The sequence below is a fragment of the Sceloporus occidentalis genome, unplaced genomic scaffold (genome assembly GCF_023333645.1).
Source record: "Sceloporus occidentalis isolate IW3139 unplaced genomic scaffold, rSceOcc1.0.p SCAF_2, whole genome shotgun sequence".
In the NCBI taxonomy this organism is placed as follows: Eukaryota; Metazoa; Chordata; class Lepidosauria; order Squamata; family Phrynosomatidae; genus Sceloporus; species Sceloporus occidentalis.
The window spans coordinates 170,745,073-170,768,364 of record NW_028316982.1 but is presented as its reverse complement, the minus strand read 5'-3'; the positions used below and the strand labels follow the sequence as shown (position 1 = coordinate 170,768,364).

The 23,292-nt window shown below is 41.1% G+C and overlaps 1 protein-coding gene across 4 annotated transcripts in view; it reads right to left on the bottom strand.

Annotated features, from left to right (window-relative positions):
• Positions 1–227: 227 nt before the first annotated feature.
• The window catches only part of CRACDL (CRACD like), a 52,860-nt gene continuing 29,795 nt past the window's right edge, over positions 228–23,292 (bottom strand). For all 4 annotated transcript variants that reach the window (XM_089511455.1, XM_089511458.1, XM_089511456.1 and 1 more), the window contains 3 exons: positions 10,623–10,819; positions 2,805–2,952; positions 228–2,340 (listed from right to left, as the gene is read on the bottom strand). In XM_089511455.1, coding sequence (XP_089367581.1) covers positions 2,207–2,340; positions 2,805–2,952; positions 10,623–10,819 — 479 coding nt within the window. In that variant the 3' untranslated portion in view covers positions 228–2,206. The remainder of the gene's footprint in view (positions 2,341–2,804; positions 2,953–10,622; positions 10,820–23,292) is intronic.

The following is a 23,292-nucleotide window of genomic DNA, read 5'->3' as shown; positions in this document are numbered from 1 at the left end:
TTGCTGTGTCAGAATAATGTTATTCCACCAAGACAGACAAACCCAACTAGAGAAGCAACCACCCAACCATTACTACCTTAGCCTTCAGTCTGAAATGCCCATGTAAATATATGCTGGATAGAAGCCCAGATTTAATTAAGTATATATACCAGCCAATGTAGATTTTGCATCTATATTATCTACCCAATATTAACATATTACACAGTCAGCCATGTCCCAGCAAGAAATTCTAGACTTAGATGGTTTATTACAATTCCTTATACATTACATACTATACAACACTGAAAATAATTTAGTTTAGACAGTTAAAAACCTAAGCTTTAGATCTAAACACAACTATGATTAGAGAATATGGCCTACTGAATTTCGTAGGATTTGTTACCAAGTAAACACGACTTTCCTTTGCAGCATTACAGAAATGAAAGCTAGGATAGCATTATAACATTATGTGAGGAGAAATGGAAATGGTACAAATATACAATCTAGAAAGCATTAATAATATTTAAAAAAACCATAAAGCACAATTAAATGTACATAGCATATATAGATCTATTTAGAATTAGTAGTGCTCTCAGTCCAAAATTTGTCTTGTGCTTTACTCTATATTAATACATGCTACATTTGTCACCTACAGAAATGATTTCTGAATATCTGCTACTATCTCCTCCCATATTCCATCCTAAAACTGAAACCAAAAGGAGATTCCAATGTTTTCAACATCAGCTGATCCACTTCCCCACCTGCTTCTTTTACCATCCTGCTTGATGTACAGTTCTGGAGATCTTAAAGGCCTGGACACTATTTTGCAATATTTTTAGTCAACTTAATACACTTATTGTTCCCATATGGATGGTTCTGGATCTCCTCCTCACTCCCCATTATGGCCAACATGACTTACCTTTGCTTGGTCCTTTAATGTATACTAAAGATGAACAGTGTAGTTTTTTTTTCTCTGTAAGATAAAAACTGCACGTGTCTTTTTAAACATGGATATAGAAAGCTAATAAATGCCCAGAGCTTTCCTTTTGCCTTTACAGGGATGTTAGTTTTATCTCTTCCCTGTTTGACCCTGAACGCAGTCAAAATGTATTTATTTATGGACTCATGCCAGTCCCCAGCTGTGCATCTAGGGAAGCAAGTAGCACCAAGCAATTTTATCTCTAATCTTCTGCTGTGATATTATAAGCATGAAATTGAAGGAATGACAATCATTATAATTGGGCATAACTGCTTGCAGGCTATTAAAACTGTCCTTCTGTATTATGGGTGTTGACAAGTTTCCCAATGTAAAAGGAGGCCAGTATGAACCCAGGTTTGTAAACTTTAGAAGGACATGGGTTGTTTTAAAGGCTAATTTGTATACTAATTCTAGATATAGATAAAATTATCAGTTCATCAGATTATAGATCATGAGGGTGCTGCTATATCAAGAGAGTGCTCCCACTTCCAACCCTCACTAGGTCATTTAGAAGGCAACTAGTTACAACAGACTATCTCAGTGATACAGAACCTACTTGGAGTCCACATAAATGGAGGGCTTTCCAGTGCAGTCACAACTTTTCTTTTTTTAACATGGTGAAGGGGCAGTGGAAGAATGGCATGACAGTTTCTTGTCTACATCTGGGCCTGTTGTGTTTAAAAGTCTAGGTGGGCAGAGGGGGAATAGGAGTGCTGACTGAACAGGCCACAAGAATAAATGACTGTCCCATTTTATTTCCACCCTACTTTGAGTGGCAAATAGTACTACCTGCTTTTCACTTTCTACAAGCTCACACCATAAGGTCACTTTGTTTTGCATATGCATTTGTGGAGGAATTCTTGCTACATTCTGGTACATATATATAGTTCAAAAATGTGATTAGAAGATATTTGACAAGGTAACAAAATGCTGGTCAACTAAAATTTAGAAAAAAATATAAGATTGTAGGGGAAAGAAAACAGAGAAAATACAAGATAAGCAATGCATTGAATATTTTTCTGCAAGAGAGGAGTAGACTTTGCAGCAGCTTTCAAGCACGGTCCTCATTGTGATACACCAGGATAAACACATAAATGTGTAATCAACATTTCTTATACTCTTCTTGAATGGATGCCCTCTTTGACGTGTCATAGATTTCATCAGAATTAACTGATCTTTCTCCATTCTGTTAATACAGCCTGATAAATTTTCTTAAATAGCTTCAACAACTGGTAGAAAGTGCTTGATCTATTTTATCCTCTGGGGCATATCACTCCAAGCTTGAGATTTCTTTTTAGCAAGTTCCATCCATGAGGGTTGATGACTGATCTTCTTAAGTGGCTTTATGTCTTCTTTTTCAGTTGGCACTACTGAAGACTGAACTGTGCAGAAAACAAAACAAAATCCCATTTACTTACCAGCAGCTTGGTGCTTAGCTGTAATGGTCAGGAATTATTTCCAATTAATTAAATAATTAACTTAATTAGGATTAATTTAACATCTTAATGATATCTTGTTAACACAGCTAAGTACTATTAGACTATGCTGTAAAATCTTTAAGAATTCTGTCCAGGTTAAAAAAAAACACCTATCAATAAAACCTGTATTTTTTCCTATAAAATTTTTTCTGTAATATATGTGCAGTGCTATACTGAAAGTGACCAGTTCTCCATATGCAATGTTTGTGGATAAGTCGACTCAGGTTTTTTGGGTCAATTTTTTTACCTAAATTTCTAGACTTATACATGAGTATATACAGTAATAAAAACTGGAAATATTGTCTCTGTGATGAGCAAACTATATGGCCTGGATATCTGTGCAGCATTCTGAGTGCTTGTTTTCATACCAGGGCTCTGATGTGACAGCATGCTGGCTCTGGGCAAAGACTCCTGTATATCCAACTTTGTCTCTTTCTTCTGTTTTTCAGAAGAAACAGTGGGTGGAAAAGGCAACAATGGGCTCCGAGTGAAATCTGCTTGTTGTCTCACTGCTTCCTAAATTTAAAAAAGGGGGAGAAAGAAAAAGTGCAATTCACTAGGAAAGCAAGTAACAATGGGGTTTTAACAGTATACTAGGAACTCTGCAACAGACATGGCTGCTCCACTCAACTGTGGGGAAAATCTTGTTACCTGTCACCCACGTTTGGCCTATTTACGCTATCCCAGCTGTGAACATTTAACATTTTGTGGACTCTCAGATATGGTAAAACCATTTTGGGGATTCTGAATGATACTCAGGCAGCAAAATGTCCTGGGCCTACTCTGTTGGAATTAGAACAACTGGAAACGGATTAGGACAGCAAAATTAAAGCCTTCTGTTCCCCTTTTGCTAATGAGGACAAGTACAAAACAAACTTGTCAACACCATCTGATTGACAACCAGCCACTGTAGCTCTGAAGCAACTGGTCCTTTTTCCTCCCAGACATGGATGGCAAGTAGCCAAATTTATCTTGCTTGTTTTTAGCAGTTTTCAAGCAAACATCCTCAGGGATCTGTAGGTTTGTTCAGAGGAACAGTGAAGGGAAGAGAGAGAGGTTGTTCTCACTAGGGGAAACCCCGCGTTCTGAATCGAATCCTAGGAGTGGCGTTCCTACTAGGATCCGATTTAAACCTAGAACAGTTCTAGAGCAACCCGCAATCGTCCCCACTACAATTCAAATCGTAGAGCGGTTTAAAATTTTGAATCGTGTTTTCGTCATTTAACGCGCGTTAAAGAAATACTAGGGTCTGACCTACATTTTTCCCTTGATTCGAGTTAGGAACCGAAGCATTTAAATAGGAACGACAGCCTTTGAAATCGGGTTAGCTGGATGGGAGGAGCGGAGTGAGATGGGGCTGGCCTTGGGGGAGTTGCCCTTTCTGTCCCCATCCATTGTGGCTGTCGCCATTTTTGCTTCCCTCATCCCTTTGTCCGCTGTGGCCTTTCAATAAGAGATAAGGATTTTTTTAAAAAAAATTTTAATGGTTTACAGGCGCTTAATCTCTTCAGCGCTTTAAGCGCCTGAAGTCCTGGCTGCTCAAGCGCGTGCATTTGCCAAAGGAGTACAAGGCTTCCCCCGGTGGATTGCAACCTCCCCTCTGTGTGGGGAGAGCCCATTTCTAACGGAGGAGAGGCAGGAAGGGAAGCCTCCTCTCGAAGAGGCATTCCCTGCCCGCTTGGGCTCTGATCTCGCCCAGGCAGGGAAGGGAAGGCTCCTTGCGAGGAGGCATCTGACCTCGCCCAGGCAGGGAAGGGCTCTGATCAATGGGGGGGGGGGGGATAGAGCCTTTCTCCCTTTCTCAAACGGAATCTGCCTTCTCCTCCAACCCTGGAAAGAGAATCTTTGGGAAGAGTGCTCCCTCCCTGCTTTTCCAGCAGCCTCCTTCATTGATCTCTGGGCTCTCTGAAGGGATTCTCCCTGGCTGTCTTGGGAGACATGAGGAGAGGATGCTGTCCTGCAAAACCCATCCCATAGTTTCTCTGGAAACAGCTTGGGCTCCCCAAATTTGCTTTGCCAGAAGCCTCTCCCATTGATCTTTGGGCTCTCTGAAGGGATTCTCCCTGGCTGTCTTGGGACGTCTCTTGCTCTTGCTTTATTTGGCTCTCTCTTAGGTCTGCAGCCTCTTGCCTTTTCCCCTTTTCTGTCTTGTGTCTCTATCCCACTAACTGACTGCCTTCTCCTCCTTGATCTCATTTTCCAACCCTGGGCTTTGGATGCAGAGTCTCTACCCACTTGAAACCCACTGCCTTCTCCTCCTTGATCCGATTTGGCAAACACACACACACACACACACACACACACACACACTACAGACAGACAGACAGACAGACACACACACACACGATTATATATGAATACTCACACACACACATGCATATATATATAAATGCATACACACACAAACATATAGGTTTTCCAACCCTGGGCTTTGGATGCTGAACAGTCTCTACCCACTGAAACCCACTGCCCTCTCCTCCTTGATCCCGTTTTCCAACCCTGGGCTTTGGATGCAGAACAGTCTCTACCCACTGAAACCCACTGCCCTCTCCTCCTTGATCCCGTTTTCCAACCCTGGGCTTTGGATGCTGAACAGTCTCTACCCACTGAAACCCACTGCCCTCTCCTCCTTGATCCCGTTTTCCAACCCTGGGCTTTGGATGCTGAACAGTCTCTACCCACTGAAACCCACTGCCCTCTCCTCCTTGATCCCGTTTTCCAACCCTGGGCTTTGGATGCTGAACAGTCTCTACCCACTGAAACCCACTGCCCTCTCCTCCTTGATCCCGTTTTCCAACCCTGGGCTTTGGATGCAGAACAGTCTCTACCCACTGAAACCCACTGCCCTCTCCTCCTTGATCCCGTTTTCCAACCCTGGGCTTTGAATGCTGAACAGTCTCTACCCACTGAAACCCACTGCCCTCTCCTCCTTGATCCCGTTTTCCAACCCTGGGCTTTGAATGCTGAACAGTCTCTACCCACTGAAACCCACTGCCCTCTCCTCCTTGATCCCGTTTTCCAACCCTGGGCTTTGGATGCAGAACAGTCTCTACCCACTGAAACCCACTGCCCTCTCCTCCTTGATCCCGTTTTCCAACCCTGGGCTTTGGATGCTGAACAGTCTCTACCCACTGAAACCCACTGCCCTCTCCTCCTTGATCCCGTTTTCCAACCCTGGGCTTTGAATGCTGAACAGTCTCTACCCACTGAAACCCACTGCCCTCTCCTCCTTGATCCTGTTTTCCAACCCTGGGCTTTGGATGCAGAACAGTCTCTACCCACTGAAACCCACTGCCCTCTCCTCCTTGATCCCGTTTTCCAACCCTGGGCTTTGAATGCTGAACAGTCTCTACCCACTGAAACCCACTGCCCTCTCCTCCTTGATCCCGTTTTCCAACCCTGGGCTTTGGATGCAGAACAGTCTCTACCCACTGAAACCCACTGCCCTCTCCTCCTTGATCCCGTTTTCCAACCCTGGGCTTTGGATGCTGAACAGTCTCTACCCACTGAAACCCACTGCCCTCTCCTCCTTGATCCCGTTTTCCAACCCTGGGCTTTGAATGCTGAACAGTCTCTACCCACTGAAACCCACTGCCCTCTCCTCCTTGATCCTGTTTTCCAACCCTGGGCTTTGGATGCAGAACAGTCTCTACCCACTGAAACCCACTGCCCTCTCCTCCTTGATCCCGTTTTCCAACCCTGGGCTTTGGATGCAGAACAGTCTCTACCCACTGAAACCCACTGCCTTCTCCTCCTTGATCCGATTTGGCAAACACACACACACACACACACACACACACACACACACACACACACCAGACAGACAGACAGACAGACAGACAGACAGACAGACACGATTATATATGAATACTCACACACACACATGCATATATATATAAATGCATACACACACAAACCTATAGGTATATATACACATATATATTTGTGTGTGTGTTTGCACACATGTATATATATATATATATATATATATATATATGCATATGAGTGTGTGTGTATATATATAAGGTAATTATAAAGTAACAACTTTTTTAATTTATGAAAAAACCCTCATCTGTAGTTCCAAACCCACTGTAGAAATAATACAGTTTGAGACCCCTTAACCTGCCCTGGCTCAGTACTAAGGAATTATGGGAACTGTTGTGTTTGTGAGACATTTATCCTCCTCTGCCAGAGAGTGCTGGTGCCATAATAAAGTACCATTCCCAGGATTCCCTAGCACTGAGTTATGGCAGGTAATATGGGGAGACGCAGAAGAGGACGTTTGAGCGATTAAGCACCTTCATTGGTCCATTTGGGAAAAAAAACCCGCCAAAAATACATCAATTCACAAACGGTCAATGAAATGGAAACGATGCCAAAAGATAAATCGCTTCCAAATATTCCGGATTAACGTTACGTCATTCTGACGTACTATTGATTGACAGCTCCAAATAAGGTATGGAGGAGAAGAATCGCTTTATTTAAACACCGATTTCATGCCAAGTAGGAACACTAGCAGGTAAAAACTTCGATTTAAAAAACCAGATAGGAACGAAGAATAAAAGCGATTCAGAACGCGGGATAAGACCAGGGTTATTTTGAATCGGTTTTATTAAAAACGTTGTATTTTAAATCGTTTCAAATCTTAAGTGAGAACACCCCCAAAGGCTGCTTAACCCTCCAGAATTTTTTCAATTCGAAGGCCTGCTTTATTCTAAACCTTTACTCCCAGAATAAGGCTATATGTAAGTCTGCAGATGGGATTATTTCCCTTGTGTGAGAAAAGCTAGAGAGTCCAGTAGAAAGAGAAGTGCCCTTCTGAAATCAGCAAGACTTTCCCATTGTCTGTGGCTTGTCTACAAGAGCCCAGTGAAATGACTTCCTGTATGAGCAAATGTTGTCTATACAATCAAAAGGAAATTCTGGAAACTAAACATGGCTTATTATTCTTTGGAAATGTTACAAAACTAGTTTTCTTTCTTCTATGCATTACTCATCTGTGCTAAGTTTATCAAGATCCAGGATCTTATGGAAAAATAACTTTTGGCACAATGACACATACCAAAAAAGGCTATAAAATTAGGACACATGTGCATGTTTTCACAATTTAAAAGCATACATCATTTTGTACTGCAATACAATGTAGAAACATATTTTTATCAGTATATAGAGAGAATATGATGGAGTGATTTTTCCCTGAAAGAAAACTCTACATTGTATATATGAAGTTCTAATACTGCATCCCAGAGCTTGCAAGAACAGCAGAGATGCTGTTTGTCTTAGCCTATTTCTCTATATGCCAAACATGATTGAAAAAGGGGCTGAGGAAGCCAAATTTATGATTATATGGCATATATAACATTGTTTCACATAAAGATGTTTCCCCAGGAATTCTCATTACCTTTATATGAATCTCTGTGCCATCAAATACTTATTTATATTTTCAGTGCCTGTCACACAACATGTATGTTACTTATCACTTTTAATCTGCCGACTGGGTGATTAAAACAAGATACTTTAAAAAGAAAAGCACTGGCTCCTCTAATCAAGTGTGAAGAGTCTCTCCATCAGATGAACTTTATGGTACTTTCACAACTGGCTGAGAACAGTGTTTTCACATCCCACATTCATAAATTGAACAAAAAGGAACCACATTGATCAGACTGAACATTTGTGTTTTGTTTTTTGAATGACTGCCTTCCGGTTTCTGTTTTACAATAGCAGCACTTAGAAGTGATGCTCTAGGGATTAAAAGGCATTCACAGGCTACATAAACAAACATTTGTTAACAGAGCCAGCCCTCCCATTAGGCAGAATGAAGAGGCCTCCTCAGGCAGCAGATTTTGGGTATCATAAGAGGCCAGCAAATTGCTAGTTGTTTAATTTGGTATTACTGCTTTGTTTTTACTAACAGAAAAATAGATGTTTGTGGGATTTTCTGTTTCAAGTAACAAAATAAGGGATACTACATAGCTTGATTTGGTAGTTTCACTACTGTTCCTTCTCAGGCAGCAAAATGTCCTGGGCCAACTCTGTTGGAATAGGAAAATGAGAGGATGTTCCTTCCTCCTTAAAGTTTTCATTATACAAGTGGAATAGAGGTGCAGGCACTGCAACATAGGAAATCTACTTTCCTCTATTTATTTACAGTCAGCCCTCTATATCCATGGATTCAAGCATCCATGGCTTGAAAATATTTTAAAAGTATACTGCGCCCATGCCATACGCAGGCGTGCCATACATGGCTTCCAGCCTATGCAGAAGCTGCGTGCGGGGAGAACAATGGTGTGCGTGCTCACGGTGCATATACCACACCATGCCGCAGGCTCGTACCCCATTATTTTCAATGGGATGTGAGCATACATACTTTCCCCCTTACACAGGCTGGGGGTGAGGGGTGGGGGTCTGGAACGGATCCCCGCATAAGGGAAGGGGCCACTGTATATAAATTCCAAAAAGCAAACCTCAATTTTGGCATTTTACACAAGGGACATCATTTTACCATGTCACTGCATTTAATGAGACTTGAATATCCACAGATTTTTGTATCCATGGGAGGATCCTGGAACCAAACCCCAGTGGAGACGTAGAGGGGACTTTATTAATTTTTAAAGAAAAGAAACTCTCCAATGCTCTAGAGAAAACGTAACAGTACGTCTTCTGAAAGCCTCTCACACTAAATAATTACAGTTGGCCCTCCAGATTTGCGGCTTTGACTTTTGTGGATTTGATTAATATTTCTCTCTAGGAATCTCTAGGTCCTCCAGCACAACTCGGCCAGAAGGTGACCAGAGAGTTGTGCTGGAAAACCTAGAAAACATTTCTCTAGGCATCTGTAGGTCCTCTAGCATGATTCTATGGGACCAAAACACATTGCAGAAATAATCCAGTTTCATGCTTTAACTGCCCTGGCTCAATGCTAGGTTATCCTGGGAATTTAAGTTTATTGGGGCACCAGAGCTCTCTGACAGAGAAGGCTAAATGCCTCACAAAACTACAATTTCCAGAATTCCCTAGCATTGAGCCAGTTTAGTTAAAGCAGCCTTAAATTGGATTAATTCTGCAGTGTATTTTGGACCATGATCAATTTCTGGTAGGTGTTCATCACAGAACTGCTCTGGACTATGTATAGTGCTGTGTAAATTTACAGTGCTTTATAAATAAACTTTAACAACAACAACAGCAACAACAATGGAGGACCTGGAGATTCCTAGAGAGGTGTTCTCTTAGCTAAAAAGAGTAGTGTTTTTTTATTTGCGGTTTTCCCACATTCACAGGGGTCCTTCACACCTAATGCCAGAGAATGTGGAGGGACCACTGTATAGCACTTTGATACCACTGTAATTGTCATGGCTACATCCTATACAGACCTGGGATATGAAGTTTAAGGAGGGGATTTTACAATTCTCAGCCAGAGAGCTCCTGCAGTGCCTCATCAAACCACAAGCCCCAGGATTCCATAGAATGTTGCCATGGCAGTTAAAGTGGAATCATAGTGTGACAACTGCACAGTGTGAAAGGACCATTTGAAAATACTAGTAAGATAATTTGCCATAAAAGGGGAGAAAGGCTCCAGACTTGGTTTCTCTTTAAAAAGGATGCTTGAATGCACCTGCTGCAATAAGTATGTGTTCCAGCTTTGCAAAATAAAAAGATGCCAAAACACCATCCCTCACATACTGATACAAAAAAACCAACAGCACCCTGCATGGCTATTAAACAAAGGGGGAAATTTCTACAAGCAGATATGGGAAAAATTACTACAACTCCCTAAATATTCCAGCTGTGGCTTCTGCTGCTATTTAAGTTACCACAAGAATGTGCTGTTTTGACTGCAAGAGAGTACCAGTATGGTAAATGGCTTAGAAGAGAGAGATCCAGATTCAAACTGCAGCCAGACGTAAAACTCAATGGAATCTCTAAGATTAACCTGGCCCTGTCGTGTGCATACAATGAGAACTGCAACATATTTGCTGACCCAAGCTCTTAGAAGTAAAGACAATACAGAAATAAATCAATATACAAAAGCTTCTCAATGCAGAAGTAACAGACATCTGACTGAGTTCACAGAAGTAGGACAATATGATTAATTAGAGATAACCTAGAAGACCAGTCACAAGTAAGCTGAAACAAAAAAGTGCCAAGGCAGTGCCATAAACAAACCAATCATGAATGGATTTGGTTACCTCCACTCTCTCATTTTCTTGCATTTGTTTTTCTGCATCTGTTTTCTCTTCCTGAACCACTGGTTTCTCTTCTTTGTTAAGTTCCTGTTCTATGGCCCTCTGCTTCTGTTTCGCTATGGTAATCCAGGCTGGCACAGTCTGGCTTTCAGTTATTCTTGGGACATCAACAAAAGTCCCATTAGAAGGCACACCTTTTTCTGTTGAAAGAATTTGGGAAGAAAGTTATGGGAGAAAGGCAGGAACAGATATCATTATTTTCTTTCACTCATTCTCTATGGATATACAGCTATAAAGACAGCAAACTTTGCCTTGTGAATCCCTCTACACAAATTAGGAAAGCTTTAAGGGGGGGGTATCTGTACTACTTAATTACAGCTGTATGGTACCACTTTAACTGCTATGGCTCCAGTCTATGGAATCCTGGAGTTTATAGCTTGGTGAGGGGCTTAGAATTCTTTGTGGGCAGACACTAGAATTTATCAATGGACAAGTCTAAGTACTACAACAAAATGACAAATCCCAGGATTCCACAAAAGAGCATAATGGCATTGAAAGTGCCATCTAACAGTTATAATTGAGCAGCATGGATACCCGCTAAAACTGAAAGTTTTTGCAAGACTCTACAAGACAGATACAGATGGAATATGTTCAGAAACAGATATGGCAAAGGAAAACTTAAAGAGATAGATCTAAAAGCTAAAATCAAAAAACTTGTTAGATTACAGTTCCCCTAAACAGAATCATCACTGTGATTCAAGAAGTGCACTCATAAAAATAGTTGTTTGACTATCGTGAGGCTGCAGTTACAAAAACCCGATGAGATACCAGAGATTTTGCTACTAGCTAACCCAGCACTTACTAAAACGATGCCACATATTAGCATCATTTTAGCATCATTAAATGCCACATATTTGCATCATTAACATGTGATGTAGACTTTCCTCCAAGTCTGTTATAAAATAGCTAGTGAACTTTTCTGGAGTGTTAGCTGATATGTTTGGAGTAAGGAATTGCTTGCCATTTTGTAAACTAGTTGTTAAGGCAGGGATGAGGAGACTTTAGTCCCTTCCAATGTTTTTGACTTTTAATTCCCAGAAGCCCCAGTAAGCGTCAACACTAAGGGATTTCATACAGGACCCCATTGATCGCAATAGCTGTCGCCTGGTAAGCAATAGCTGTTGCCTGTAATTTGCTTTGTTAATTTTATTGCTGCTGTGGATTGCTATGTATTTTTTGCTATTTATTGCTATTGTGAATTGCTTTCTTATTTTATTGTTACTGTTTATTTGATGTGTACTTTCTTTATTGATGTAACCTGCCCTGATTCCTTGTGATTGGGCGGGCTTCTGGATGCAACTTGTGACAATGTTCTATAAAAGAGACTGATTATTGTGTGCAATTGTGGCAATGCCCATATAAACTTTACTTATGTTAGAAGGAACAGGGCTGCTCTCTAACCCCTCCACCCAATGCCTGAAACAGACTGCTTCTCATGCTCTGGTTTACATGACCCATGTCCAGCTGGAGATGGTATGTTTCCAAGCCAAGCACAGAGTGAATCATTTGAGGCAGAAGATATGGCTGAGATAAAACTGCTATTTTCTATATTACAGTACTGCATTAACCACATTAGGCAGGTTCAGCTGGCTTGCCTGTGGTAAACTGCTGATACAACCTCTTCCATTATAAGCACATGTTGAGCCGAGAATGAAACCTAGCACATTGCCACAAACAAAAAGGCTGAATGGATTTAGTTCGTCCCTGTGCCTCTTTTATTAGAGCTGCCACACTGGATTTTTTGTACTTCAGGCATTTTACCTCATTGCATCAACAGTAGCTTTTTAATTTGTGGAAGTATTTTAGTTTCTTTATGAATGAATTGGCTTCACAGTTTTGAACTTATACCTGTCTTTAGTAAAAGTTACCAAAAATCAGTCAAACAAACAAAAACCCAAACCCAAATCCTGAAAACATATTAATATTTTCTTCTTCCTCATGAAGAGAAAACTTTCATTGTTGTCTGAAAGAGAATCAAAATAGGATCAAGACAAAGAATGGCATATGCAGGGGGGGAAATGTTTGCACCTTGGGGCCATAATCAATACAAGCCAAGAAGTACTTCTGCAATTGCAACTTGTAAACTGACATGTTTATGCTGGACTAGATTGACAAGTCTTCATTTTATGGCTGAGATGGTTGGTAAAATGAAGGCACTGTGGCTTTTAATTGGCAGGAATCTCTACACAGGCTTTGTTGTGGAAGGGCATAATGGCAAGCAAACATATGAGGCTATTGTGTTATAAACACAAACGGACCTGACACATGTAAATTCTAGTAGATGATAACAGCATTTTTAAAATCATCATCATCTTAGTTTCACAGTTTACCAGGTGTTATTGACTGGAGGTCTGGACCATCAGTAATTGGAATTCTGTCCAAAAAAACTAGGAATCAGTGAGATGTTGTCAGATAAATGAAGCTTCACTTCTTGTAATTTTGCTATTGTGATCCTATCTATGCCAATTTCATTCAGATGTTTGGTCATTCCATTTGGAATTGCTCCCTGAGCATCTATCACTACGGGAGGTGTTTTTCTTCTCCCAGAATCTTGTGCTGCTTCTACACTGTGGAAATAATGCAGTTTGACACCACTTTAACTGGCATGGCTATGGATCTGGCATTTGTAGTTTTGTAAGAAATTCAGCCTTCTCTGTCAAAGGGCTCTGGTGCCACAACAAACTACAAATCCCAAGATTCCACAGCATTGAAAAAGCGGTGTCAAACAGCATTAATTCTGCACTGCATATACTGCCTTGGATTGCAGGTTTTGATATTTCATAATATTTTCTTTCACATTGTCTTCAGTTCTCTTGCCCACTGGAAACTGTCTGGCATATAAGTTCTAATTGTTTAATACTTTCAATCTATATCTGCATCACCACCACCACCATTGAATTACATTTCAATCCCTACTTTCCTCCAAGAAGCTCAAGGTGACATACCTGGTGAATGCAAGATATCTCTGCATCTAAACTTTCCATCTCAAACTAGCAAGAGGAGAATAACAGTGCCAGTTCAGCAATTCTCCAACCCTCATAAACTTTTCCGCACACCTATCCTGTAAGAATCTATTGCAATATATTCACAATCATTCATTTGTTTCCTTGTGTTTCAATTTCCTATGATTCCTTCAAACCGACTTACAGAGAGGAAGCAGCTGCTGCCCCTTCAATATTGTTTACAAGAACATCTCACTTCCTTCATTTGTTAATGTCCCCCATTGTCTAGGTCAGTTCTAAAGCTAATATTGTGCAGCATCAAGTGTACATACAGCTCCTACTGTTTAACAATGCTGTCTAGATTTGCTGTACAAAGATGGCTGTTTTTTGTTTTGTTTTGTTTTTCTATAAAAGCCACCAAGAAACCAATTTAAATAAAAACCCTTCTCAGCCTTTTAGACTCTAAAGAAACAAGCTCCAAGGGAAAGGTCAAAAAAAGTAAAAGTAGACAAAGGGTCAATAGGAGTAAACCAGGATAGGCCAGTCCCAGTTAAAGGAATAACATTTAGTCCCAGTAACTGGAGATATGTCTCTAGGCTCAGATGTCACAAGAAAGAGCACTCTAGTGAAAAGAAGCTACAAGGAAAAAGGGATGGCAGATGGGGAATAAAGAGGCCAATTTTAGGCTTAGCACGAAGGGTCCAAGGAGCAGGAGGACCACGGAGACATTTTGAAAATTCAAGAACCTTAAAGTGGAGATAGAAAGTGAGAGAGGATTTAAAAGAAGTACTAAAAGAAAGCCCTTGAATTTCATTGTGTGTGTGTGTGTGTGTGTTTGTGTGCTTTCAATCACCTGTCGACTTATGGAGACTCCATGAATTTCACAGGGTTTTCTTAGGCAAAAAATACTCAGAGGTGATTTTACCAGTTCCTTCCTCTGAAATATAGCACACAGCACTGGTATTTCTTGGTGGTCTCCCATCCAAGTACTAACCAGGGCTGACCCTACCTAGTTTCTAAGATCAGATGGAATTTGGTATCTTTAGGGTATTTAGGATTTCATCACAATATGATAATTACAGGAACAGGTTACAGTGGTCTATACATCCAGTTATGTTGAAGTCCTATGCATGGCTAAAGAAAGCCTGTCTGAAAACACCAGTGCTTACAGATAAGGCCAAGTTAATTTATACCATGGCTTCTTAACCTGGGGAGCATAGACTCTAGGGAGTCTGTGAATGGACATCGGGGGGGGGGCGCTATGGGGGGAAAATGACTATTTCTCCCTTCCAATTTCCTTCCTGTTACTTTGAATTTTTCTATCACCATAAATTTCGAAGTGAAGATTTAGTCTCTTCACGTACAGTATATTCACTGTAAATTTTTTTATTCCATACTAGCCTATGTGAAGCACATCAATTTCTAATGCAATAAAATTAATTGTATGCAAATTTTTGTGTCTAAATACTAAATCTGGGGAGAGATTCCATAGATTTAATCATATTTCTCAAAGGGGTCCATGACTCTAGAACAATTAACAACAGTTTTATATATGAAATCACATTTTCATTTTCTTATGGTGCCCTTGCATTTTGAAAGGAAATACTACATGTCCTTAGTTATACACATTGTTGTAAAACAACAACGCTGGCAGAGTTTAGAAAAGTAATTTATATCTATACATCTCTTTATATATAGATATAAAGAAAATCAAAGTGCTAATGGATTTTTAATTGTTTTGCATTTTACTGAGATTTTAATTGTTTTGTCTGTGAGCTGCCTTGGGTCCCTCCAAGGACAAAGGCAGCATATAAATGAAGCAAAATAAATAAATGACGATTTATTTCCTCTGAGAAACTAGCTTTATGGGGTTTTCCCATCTGACCACATTTCACAGAGTAATTGTTTATTTTATTGAGGTGAGAGGCCCTCAAAAACAGGAATGCCACACGCTTCCATGCATTGTTGGCATTCATTCAATTGGAATATCCATGCAATCTTGGACAGATTGTGAGGGAGTTACTAGAAAAAAGGGTTCCAATCAAAAGACACTGTAGACCTATTATGTCTTTTCTGGTTCAACCAACTTTTTACCATAAGAAAAAATATGGAAGAAACTGTGAAAAAAAAGGGAGGGGTTTCTCTGGCTTTTCTTCGCGAACGAGGATAACTCTACAAGCATGTTGATGACTAAGAAGGCCAATCTGAGATAAACAAGTCCGATTGCAGAAAGCACAGCAGAAAGTCTCCTTGGGTGATGTTTCTGGGTTGTGGTTCTTTCTGCATTGTCGTTTCTCTTGGGTAGTGTGTCTCCATGCCTCCCGATGCAAGGCCAGGGTGGACCATTGTTGGTGATCAATTTGGCCGAGCCTGAGATGTTGGTTCAGGGAGTCCTTGTATCTCTTCTTTGGAATGCCCCTCTTACGTTGATCCGTGGCGAGTTCACCATAGAATACTATTTTTGGGAGGCGATGGTCCTTCATCCTAGAAACGTGTCCTGCCCAGCACAGCTGCGTCCTCAATAACATGGCCTCAATGCTAGTGATCCCTGCTTGCTCAAGGACAGCAACATTTGTCACATAGTCAGTCTAGTGTATATTTAGAATTGTGTGTAAACAGCGCTGATGAAAGCATTCAAGGAATCGTAGGTGTTGGCGATAGGTGACCTATGTTTCAGACCCATAAAAGAGAATAGACAGTACAATGGCTCTATACACACTGATTTTTGTGCTTCTTTTGTGAAGCCTTCTGAATGCACTATATGCCTTTGCTAGTCTGTGATCGATCTCTTTCGTAGCCCTTTGGAGCATCATGCTGAAGAAGATCGTAAATAGAGTTGAAGCGAGAACACAACCTTGTTTCACACCATTAGTTATTAGGGCTCCGAGAGAGCATTGCCATATCTGACTTGACCTTTGAATGGTACTCCCTTTACATTTCTGTAAATGAAGGTAGTTGATTGTTCAGTAAAAGTCTTGCTTTTCTGGAAGTTTTTGAGAACCCTATATACACATGGAAGCCATTGCCTGCTATCTTCTATGAGGCTATTTGCATATCAGGGGATAGAGGAAGATGCTATGAGAGCCTCTATGGTTGAATGGCTTTACAAAAAGAAAACAGCCAGAAAAAGGCTTTCCTGTGTCAGAGCATGAAGGAAACAATAAAAAGGGCTACATTTGTCATGCCTGCTTCTGAAGGGCCTCTGACTGACAACCACTGCAGAGACTGCTGATCTAGATGAACCCTGGCCTAATCCAGCAATGCAGTGTGGGGTATAGGCTCTGCAGCCTGCTATGGCTATACAGCGGCTGCCATCATCTGATGGGTCTGGAAAAACAATGGTTCTCAGCCTCTGTCCCTCCAGGTACAGTACTTCAGACTTCAACTTCCATGGTCCCTTGACAGCTGGAACTTCTCAGGGTGGTGTGAAGCACAACAGGCCTGGATTGATAAGGACTGAGAATTGCTGGTATAAAGGGCAACCTGTGGAGTCTACTGTGCTCAGACACAGCCTGAAAAAGCACACCTAGTGTGACTGATTTCTGTAAGCCTCAAGCTCACAGCGAGAGTGGCAGCAGATTAATGTATTTACACCCCAACTGAACCTCAGTCAAGGAGAGAACTGGGGTCTGTGTGTCCAGTTTTAAAAAGCAAATGAAGAACTCAGGCAAAGGATATAAGTATTTCCCCTGTACTGCCTTTTAGCTTTTTAAATTGGACCTCTACCTCACTTTCTGGGTGGTTCCAGCAGCTCCAGATCTGTGACCACCAAGGTTGGCTGGAAAGAGAGATAGATGATATCCTTGAAAGTCTGGGAGGCAATGCGGGCCCTGATAGTGCAGGCTCCAGTGACTGCCCTCAGAGTGACTGCTTGTTATCTGTTTCTTTCTATTTGTGAGTCTCATAGGTCACCTTGAACAATTCTTATTTCTCACATGGCACTCTACTGAACATTTGTGACTCACTCTAGCTATACAAGGCACTGGAGAATTCATAAATCAGAGTGGAAGCCACAGAGTCCTTGATGCCAACTCTTCACACAGTCTGATTGTTATTTCTCTCCATCCCCAGCACAAATAGAAACACTTAAAGCAATAAATGGTCTATTCTATTTGGGACTTATCCGCACAGCTGTGTGCACATAAGGAACCCTGTATTGGCTAGAGCTAGGAATGAATATATTTTTGGACTGCAGTTTCCACAACTGTAAATGCAGATGTGACATTTTCATTTCAGCATGGACTTTTTGGGTTCTGTAGTGCAAAAGGTAATGTTTTCAGGCTCTGGTATTCTCCCCACCTCAGACTAAACATTAGGGATACCATGAACAGGCAACACATTGTGAATCTAGTGCATTATTATGTTTTTATACCATGAAAAGCACATTCAGAATTGCTCCGCTTCAAGCACTCATGCTCTCCCCACTATCACTACAAAAAACAGAGAAAGAAAACAAGTGTTGTTGTTGTTGTTGCTGTTTTAATGAGGTTGTAGGGATGCTTTAGCTGTGGATTCCTACACTGGCAGAGGGCTCAGCAAGATGACCCTTGGGGTACCTTCTAGCCCTACAGATCCATGATTCTAGATAAAGGATGCTGTGTTTCTTAATTGACATTTACATTTGATATGGTTGATATGATTTCTGTCTGTTGTTATGTGTCTTTGTGTCTACTTCAACTCATGGTGACCCAGTGGCACCCTTGAGGTTGGTGTCACCTGGTGCAAGGGGGGAGACAGTGGGAAGGCAGACTGTTCCAACCTCCGGAGGGCAGTTTGGCCTCTGCCATGGCTGCTGCTGTGCTAGAGCCCAAACATAAGGCACTGCACCCCCCCCCCCCAGCAGCCTGGGATGCTGAAAGAGGCAGTGCTGTGGTCTCCGAAGGACAATTTGGGACCTGGCATGGCTGGTGGGCAAGTGAGAAAGGGCCACAATGCCTGTGTCACTTGTCTAGCAGCCGCACCAGTCCCACCAGATGTATGCCCCTCTGGGGTGTCACCTAGTGTGGTCTGTACCCCACACACCTCCCTTGTGATGCCATTGGGTGGCCCTATTCTTGGGTTTTCTTGGCAAAATTGGTTCAGAGAGAGTTTGCCATTGCTTTCTTCTAAGGCTGAGAGAGTATGGCTTGCCACAGATCACTCAGTGGGCTTCCATGGCTGAGTGGTGATTGAAACCAATGTTCAAACCATTATACTACACTGGCTCTAATGACCTGGTTATCTTTATCTTTATGTAAACATATACAGTCGGGCCTCTATATCCACAGATTCCTTATCAATGGATTCAACTATCCACAGTTTGAAAATATTTTTTAAAAATATATAAATTTCAAAAAGCAAACCTTGACTTTGGCTTTTTATATAAGAGGCACCATTTCTATGCCACTATCTTTAATGGGACTTGAACATCCACGGATTTTGGTATCCATGGATGCTCCTGGAAACAAACTTCAGCGCATACCAAAGGCTCAATGTATGCTTTGGGCTCAGTGTTCTGTAATGTAAATGGAGATTGTAGAGTCTATTAATCTTGGTTTTAGATAGGCAAAGTGTGGTCTCCCAAATGTTTCTGGTCTGCAACCATCAGCAGTCCTTGCCACTGCCTATTCTGGCTAGGGCTGAGGAGGGTTGTGCTGTGTTCATCCTCACTCTTAATACCCAAACATAGCTGTGCTGGAATAGACAAGTCATATTCTAAAAACAGAAAAAACAAAAAATGAACACAGAACCATTGAGAGGAAAAAGCGGTACAAAATAATGCCATTGTTTGATCTATATTTGCTGATCTGTACTTTATCCTTACAGATGACGTACTGAATGTCATGTTGCTAAATAATTTGGAGGAAGTTATTTTTGGCCACGTTTGATGGGAGGTTTAGGGCAGACTGTACATGATTATTTTCCTGCAAATGAATGTGGTCATATGGAGCTCTAGCAGAGAAGGTAAACACCTGGTATTATATTATCATTAGGAAAAGGGTGTAAAAATAAAATTGCCAAGATGGTAAGACTGGAGCATATGAAAAACAGTACTTGAAATACTCTTATTTGTCCTGCTTGGCTGGCTTGACACCATGATTATACATTGCACAATGCCTACATTTACTTACAGATTTTGTCTCACCCTTCCTCCAAAGAATTCTGATCATCATAGGCCCCATTCTCACTAGCCCATTTGCTCTCGACAGAACTGAGTAGATCCGGTTGCCCCCATACTGAATCAGCCCAGTTATAAGTGCCCAGTACCCTTTACCTCGATCGTTGCAATTTGCCCCTCTGAAGTTCACATTTGCAGTATACCGTTTTAAAATGGAGCCTTCTTTGTTGTCAATCAAATTCACTTCCGCTTTCATCAAAGGTGACGCCTCCTACAGCCATTGGCCAACCGGATGGGTGCTTCCCCCTCTCCTTTTTAAAAAAAAACTGGCGGCAGTGTGCACATATTCTGTCAACTTGTCAAATTTAAAAACCTCCAGGTGTGTGTGTGTTGTGTGTATTTAGCTCAGTACAGATTATGGCAACCCTAAAACGACCCCATCCTGGAGTTTTCTTGGCAAGATTGGTTCCGAGATTTGCCATTGCCTTTCCCCTGAGGCTGAGAGAGTGTGACTCCCCCAAAGTCATGGGTTTCCACAGCCTTCCCTCTGAATGCCATCCCTAGCTTCTCTTTCGTTTCCAGCCCATCATTTCCTACTCTTTAGAACTTCTTCCCTTCCCTTCCCTTCCTGCCCAAAGCATTCACATAATCTATCACAATAATAATAATAATAATAATAATAATAATAACAACAATAACAATAATAACAAGAAATGTCGCTTGCAGGGGAGGCCATGTGAATGCCATCTCTGCCACCCCAGAATGCCACCTCTCCTTACATATGCACACATGTAGCACAAGCATTCACACATTGTATCAATTTGCCAAATTGAAAGGGAAACATTTGTAACATTCGCATTGTAGCATTCACATATTACACACAAAGAAATAATTTTTAAAAATGCCACTTGCAAAGTGACCTACTGTGCCGGCAGCAACCAAAGAAAGGGAAATGTAGCACAAGCAGACACATTCTATCAATATGTCTCAACCTGTTGAACAAGCATTTGCATAATCTGTCAAAAATAAAATTACAAAAAAGAGAGAGAGAGAAAGCTGCCTGCGAGAGGGAGGCATGTTCTGCCCTCTGCCCTCCCTCTGACCTAAATCCCTCCCCTGAATTTGACCCGATCATGACCAGGGCCAAGTTCACATTTGCCGGCAGCAGGGAAGAAATGGGGTTTCCTAAAAGACACGGGAAATAATCCACTTCCGGAAAAAATGCTCCAATAAGGGGGATTTGCCCTGGATCGAGTGTGAAAGACCCTAATTCTGATGTGTTTAAACCAGTGCCAATGGGAACTTCCAACTTTTAATCCGGGTTGAAAATCGGTACAAAAGGTAGTCTGAATGGCCCCATATATCGTCTGGAATTCTGTTGCTGAGGACATCTCCCTGGGTCACACAGCAATGGGGCATGGGACGTCAGACAAAAACTGCCTGCTCTGGACACCCTATTTTTCCAATGTCATATTTCCTTCATAGCTGCTGTGCCTGTGGCCAATTTCATCCTGCTGCCACCTCTTACATCAATTTAACTATGCTGGCATAATATACCACAGCAAGATTCCCACTGTTGGTCTTCTCTCCCCTTACAACAACCCTGTGGAACAGGTCAGGCTGAGAAAGGCTGAGAATGGTTCAAAATCACCCACTGCACTTCATGGCTGAGTGGGGAATTGAATGTGGGCTCTACATTCGAGACTGGGGTGATGAATGTGTGGCCTACTTATTTTTATTTATTTATTTCAAGGATTTATATCCCACCTATCTCCCACAATGGGATTCAAGGCAGGCTACTGAATGCTGTTAGACTTCAGCGCCCCATTAGCCCTAGCCAGTAAAATAGATGAGGAATAAAGGATAAGGAATACAAAGGACTGCCGTTTAACAATGTTTGAGGGCTACCAACCCCCCCCCCTCCACCTCTGGTGTAGATATTCTTGACCACTGCACTACACTGGCTCTCAGTGGGATGAACAAGTAGGTTTTTCTTAATTGACCATTTAAGTTACAGCACTAAACTGACAGTAATTGTTGCATTTTTTATTTAAAACGTTTTAAGAAAGTTTGATAGAATATCACAAACAAGTAGTATAACTGCAGTGTGAACACATTTAACAGCTTTTGATAAGGATGAGCAACTTGCTGACCAAGCAGGGAGAGGATACTTCCTCTATTTAGGATTGAGATGCCCTGCTCTCCCCTACCCTTGTACTCAGTCCACTGGTAGAAAGGAAGCTAGTTATATATTCTAATATGTATTCAGAATAACATTTTAACTGACCTAAAAGAGGAACTATGGGCAATGATTTTCCTAGTACTTGCAGAGGAGCAAGAAAACAATGTTGACTGCAATGGCCAAGAAGTGTTAACGCAGAAGAAGAGCTGTATTCTATCTAACCAAAGTCTTTTCTTACCCAATATTTGGTTTCCACAGTGGCACTGGCAAACCAGATGTCTATGGCAGGTTTCCCCAACTTGGCACCTTCTAGATGTGTTGGATTACAAATCCCACTATCTCCAGAAAGCATAACAATTGGCTGTGATAGCTGTGCATGATGGGGTTTATAATCCAACATGTCTAGGGGAATACTGTATTGCCAAGAAAGTTAGCTTTTTGAAAGTTAGATGGGCAGGAAGACAAATCTCCACTCAGGGCAAGAATCCAAATTATATTGACAAATTGTAATTATTATATTGATCCCATAATTATATCAATTATATTGATATTGTAATTATATTGATCTCTGTAAAATGTGAGTGTCTTCACAAAGTTGCTTCACATTATGAGACAGAAACAGAGGAGACACAGTGACCTAAATTTGTGTTCAGGGAGCATTTTAGGATGTTGGCAGTTTCCTTAGAGATCCATTACTGGAGTAATTTCTATCTTGGCATTTTCATATCACTACCTATGCTCAACCTGCATATTTTTCAATTTATGTACATGTTACAGAACCTTAATAACACCACCACCAGCCTACTTCCAAAGGGAACAAAAGTCAGAGTAAGCAATGTAGTCCTATAACAACCTGCTCTCAGAGACAACTTGACCATAAACATGCATTTCTATGGAACCAGCATTAATTTGTGGTTCCCAATATGTATATTCAATCACTGCGTATAGTCTAATTTTGCTGTTTAGTAAAATCCTCCTATTAGGATAGTTATACAGTATGTGGATGGGGGTTATGGACTTCAATCTGCCTATGATGCACTATAGCCAAGCTCCAAAGATTCCTCACAGATGTGTAATGTCAGAACATGTTTGAGTTCATGTTTCAGAGCATACTTGGTAACAAATGAAAATAAACTCTGGGATTACATTTATCCACAGGTTTCTGTGGCATCCAAGGCCAACAAACAGTGGTTAATCTTAACTATGTTTAGTGGAAACAAGCCAACTTAAAACCATGGCTTATAAAGCTTGTGATTCTGGAGAAGACAGTTTTTTTAAAAAAAAAGAATCCTAAATTATGGTTTAACATTACATCCAAACATAGACAATTGGTGTGAAACAACCCTGCTGGTGTAAACCTTTATGTTTACATCTGGTTTTCTAACATTGTAA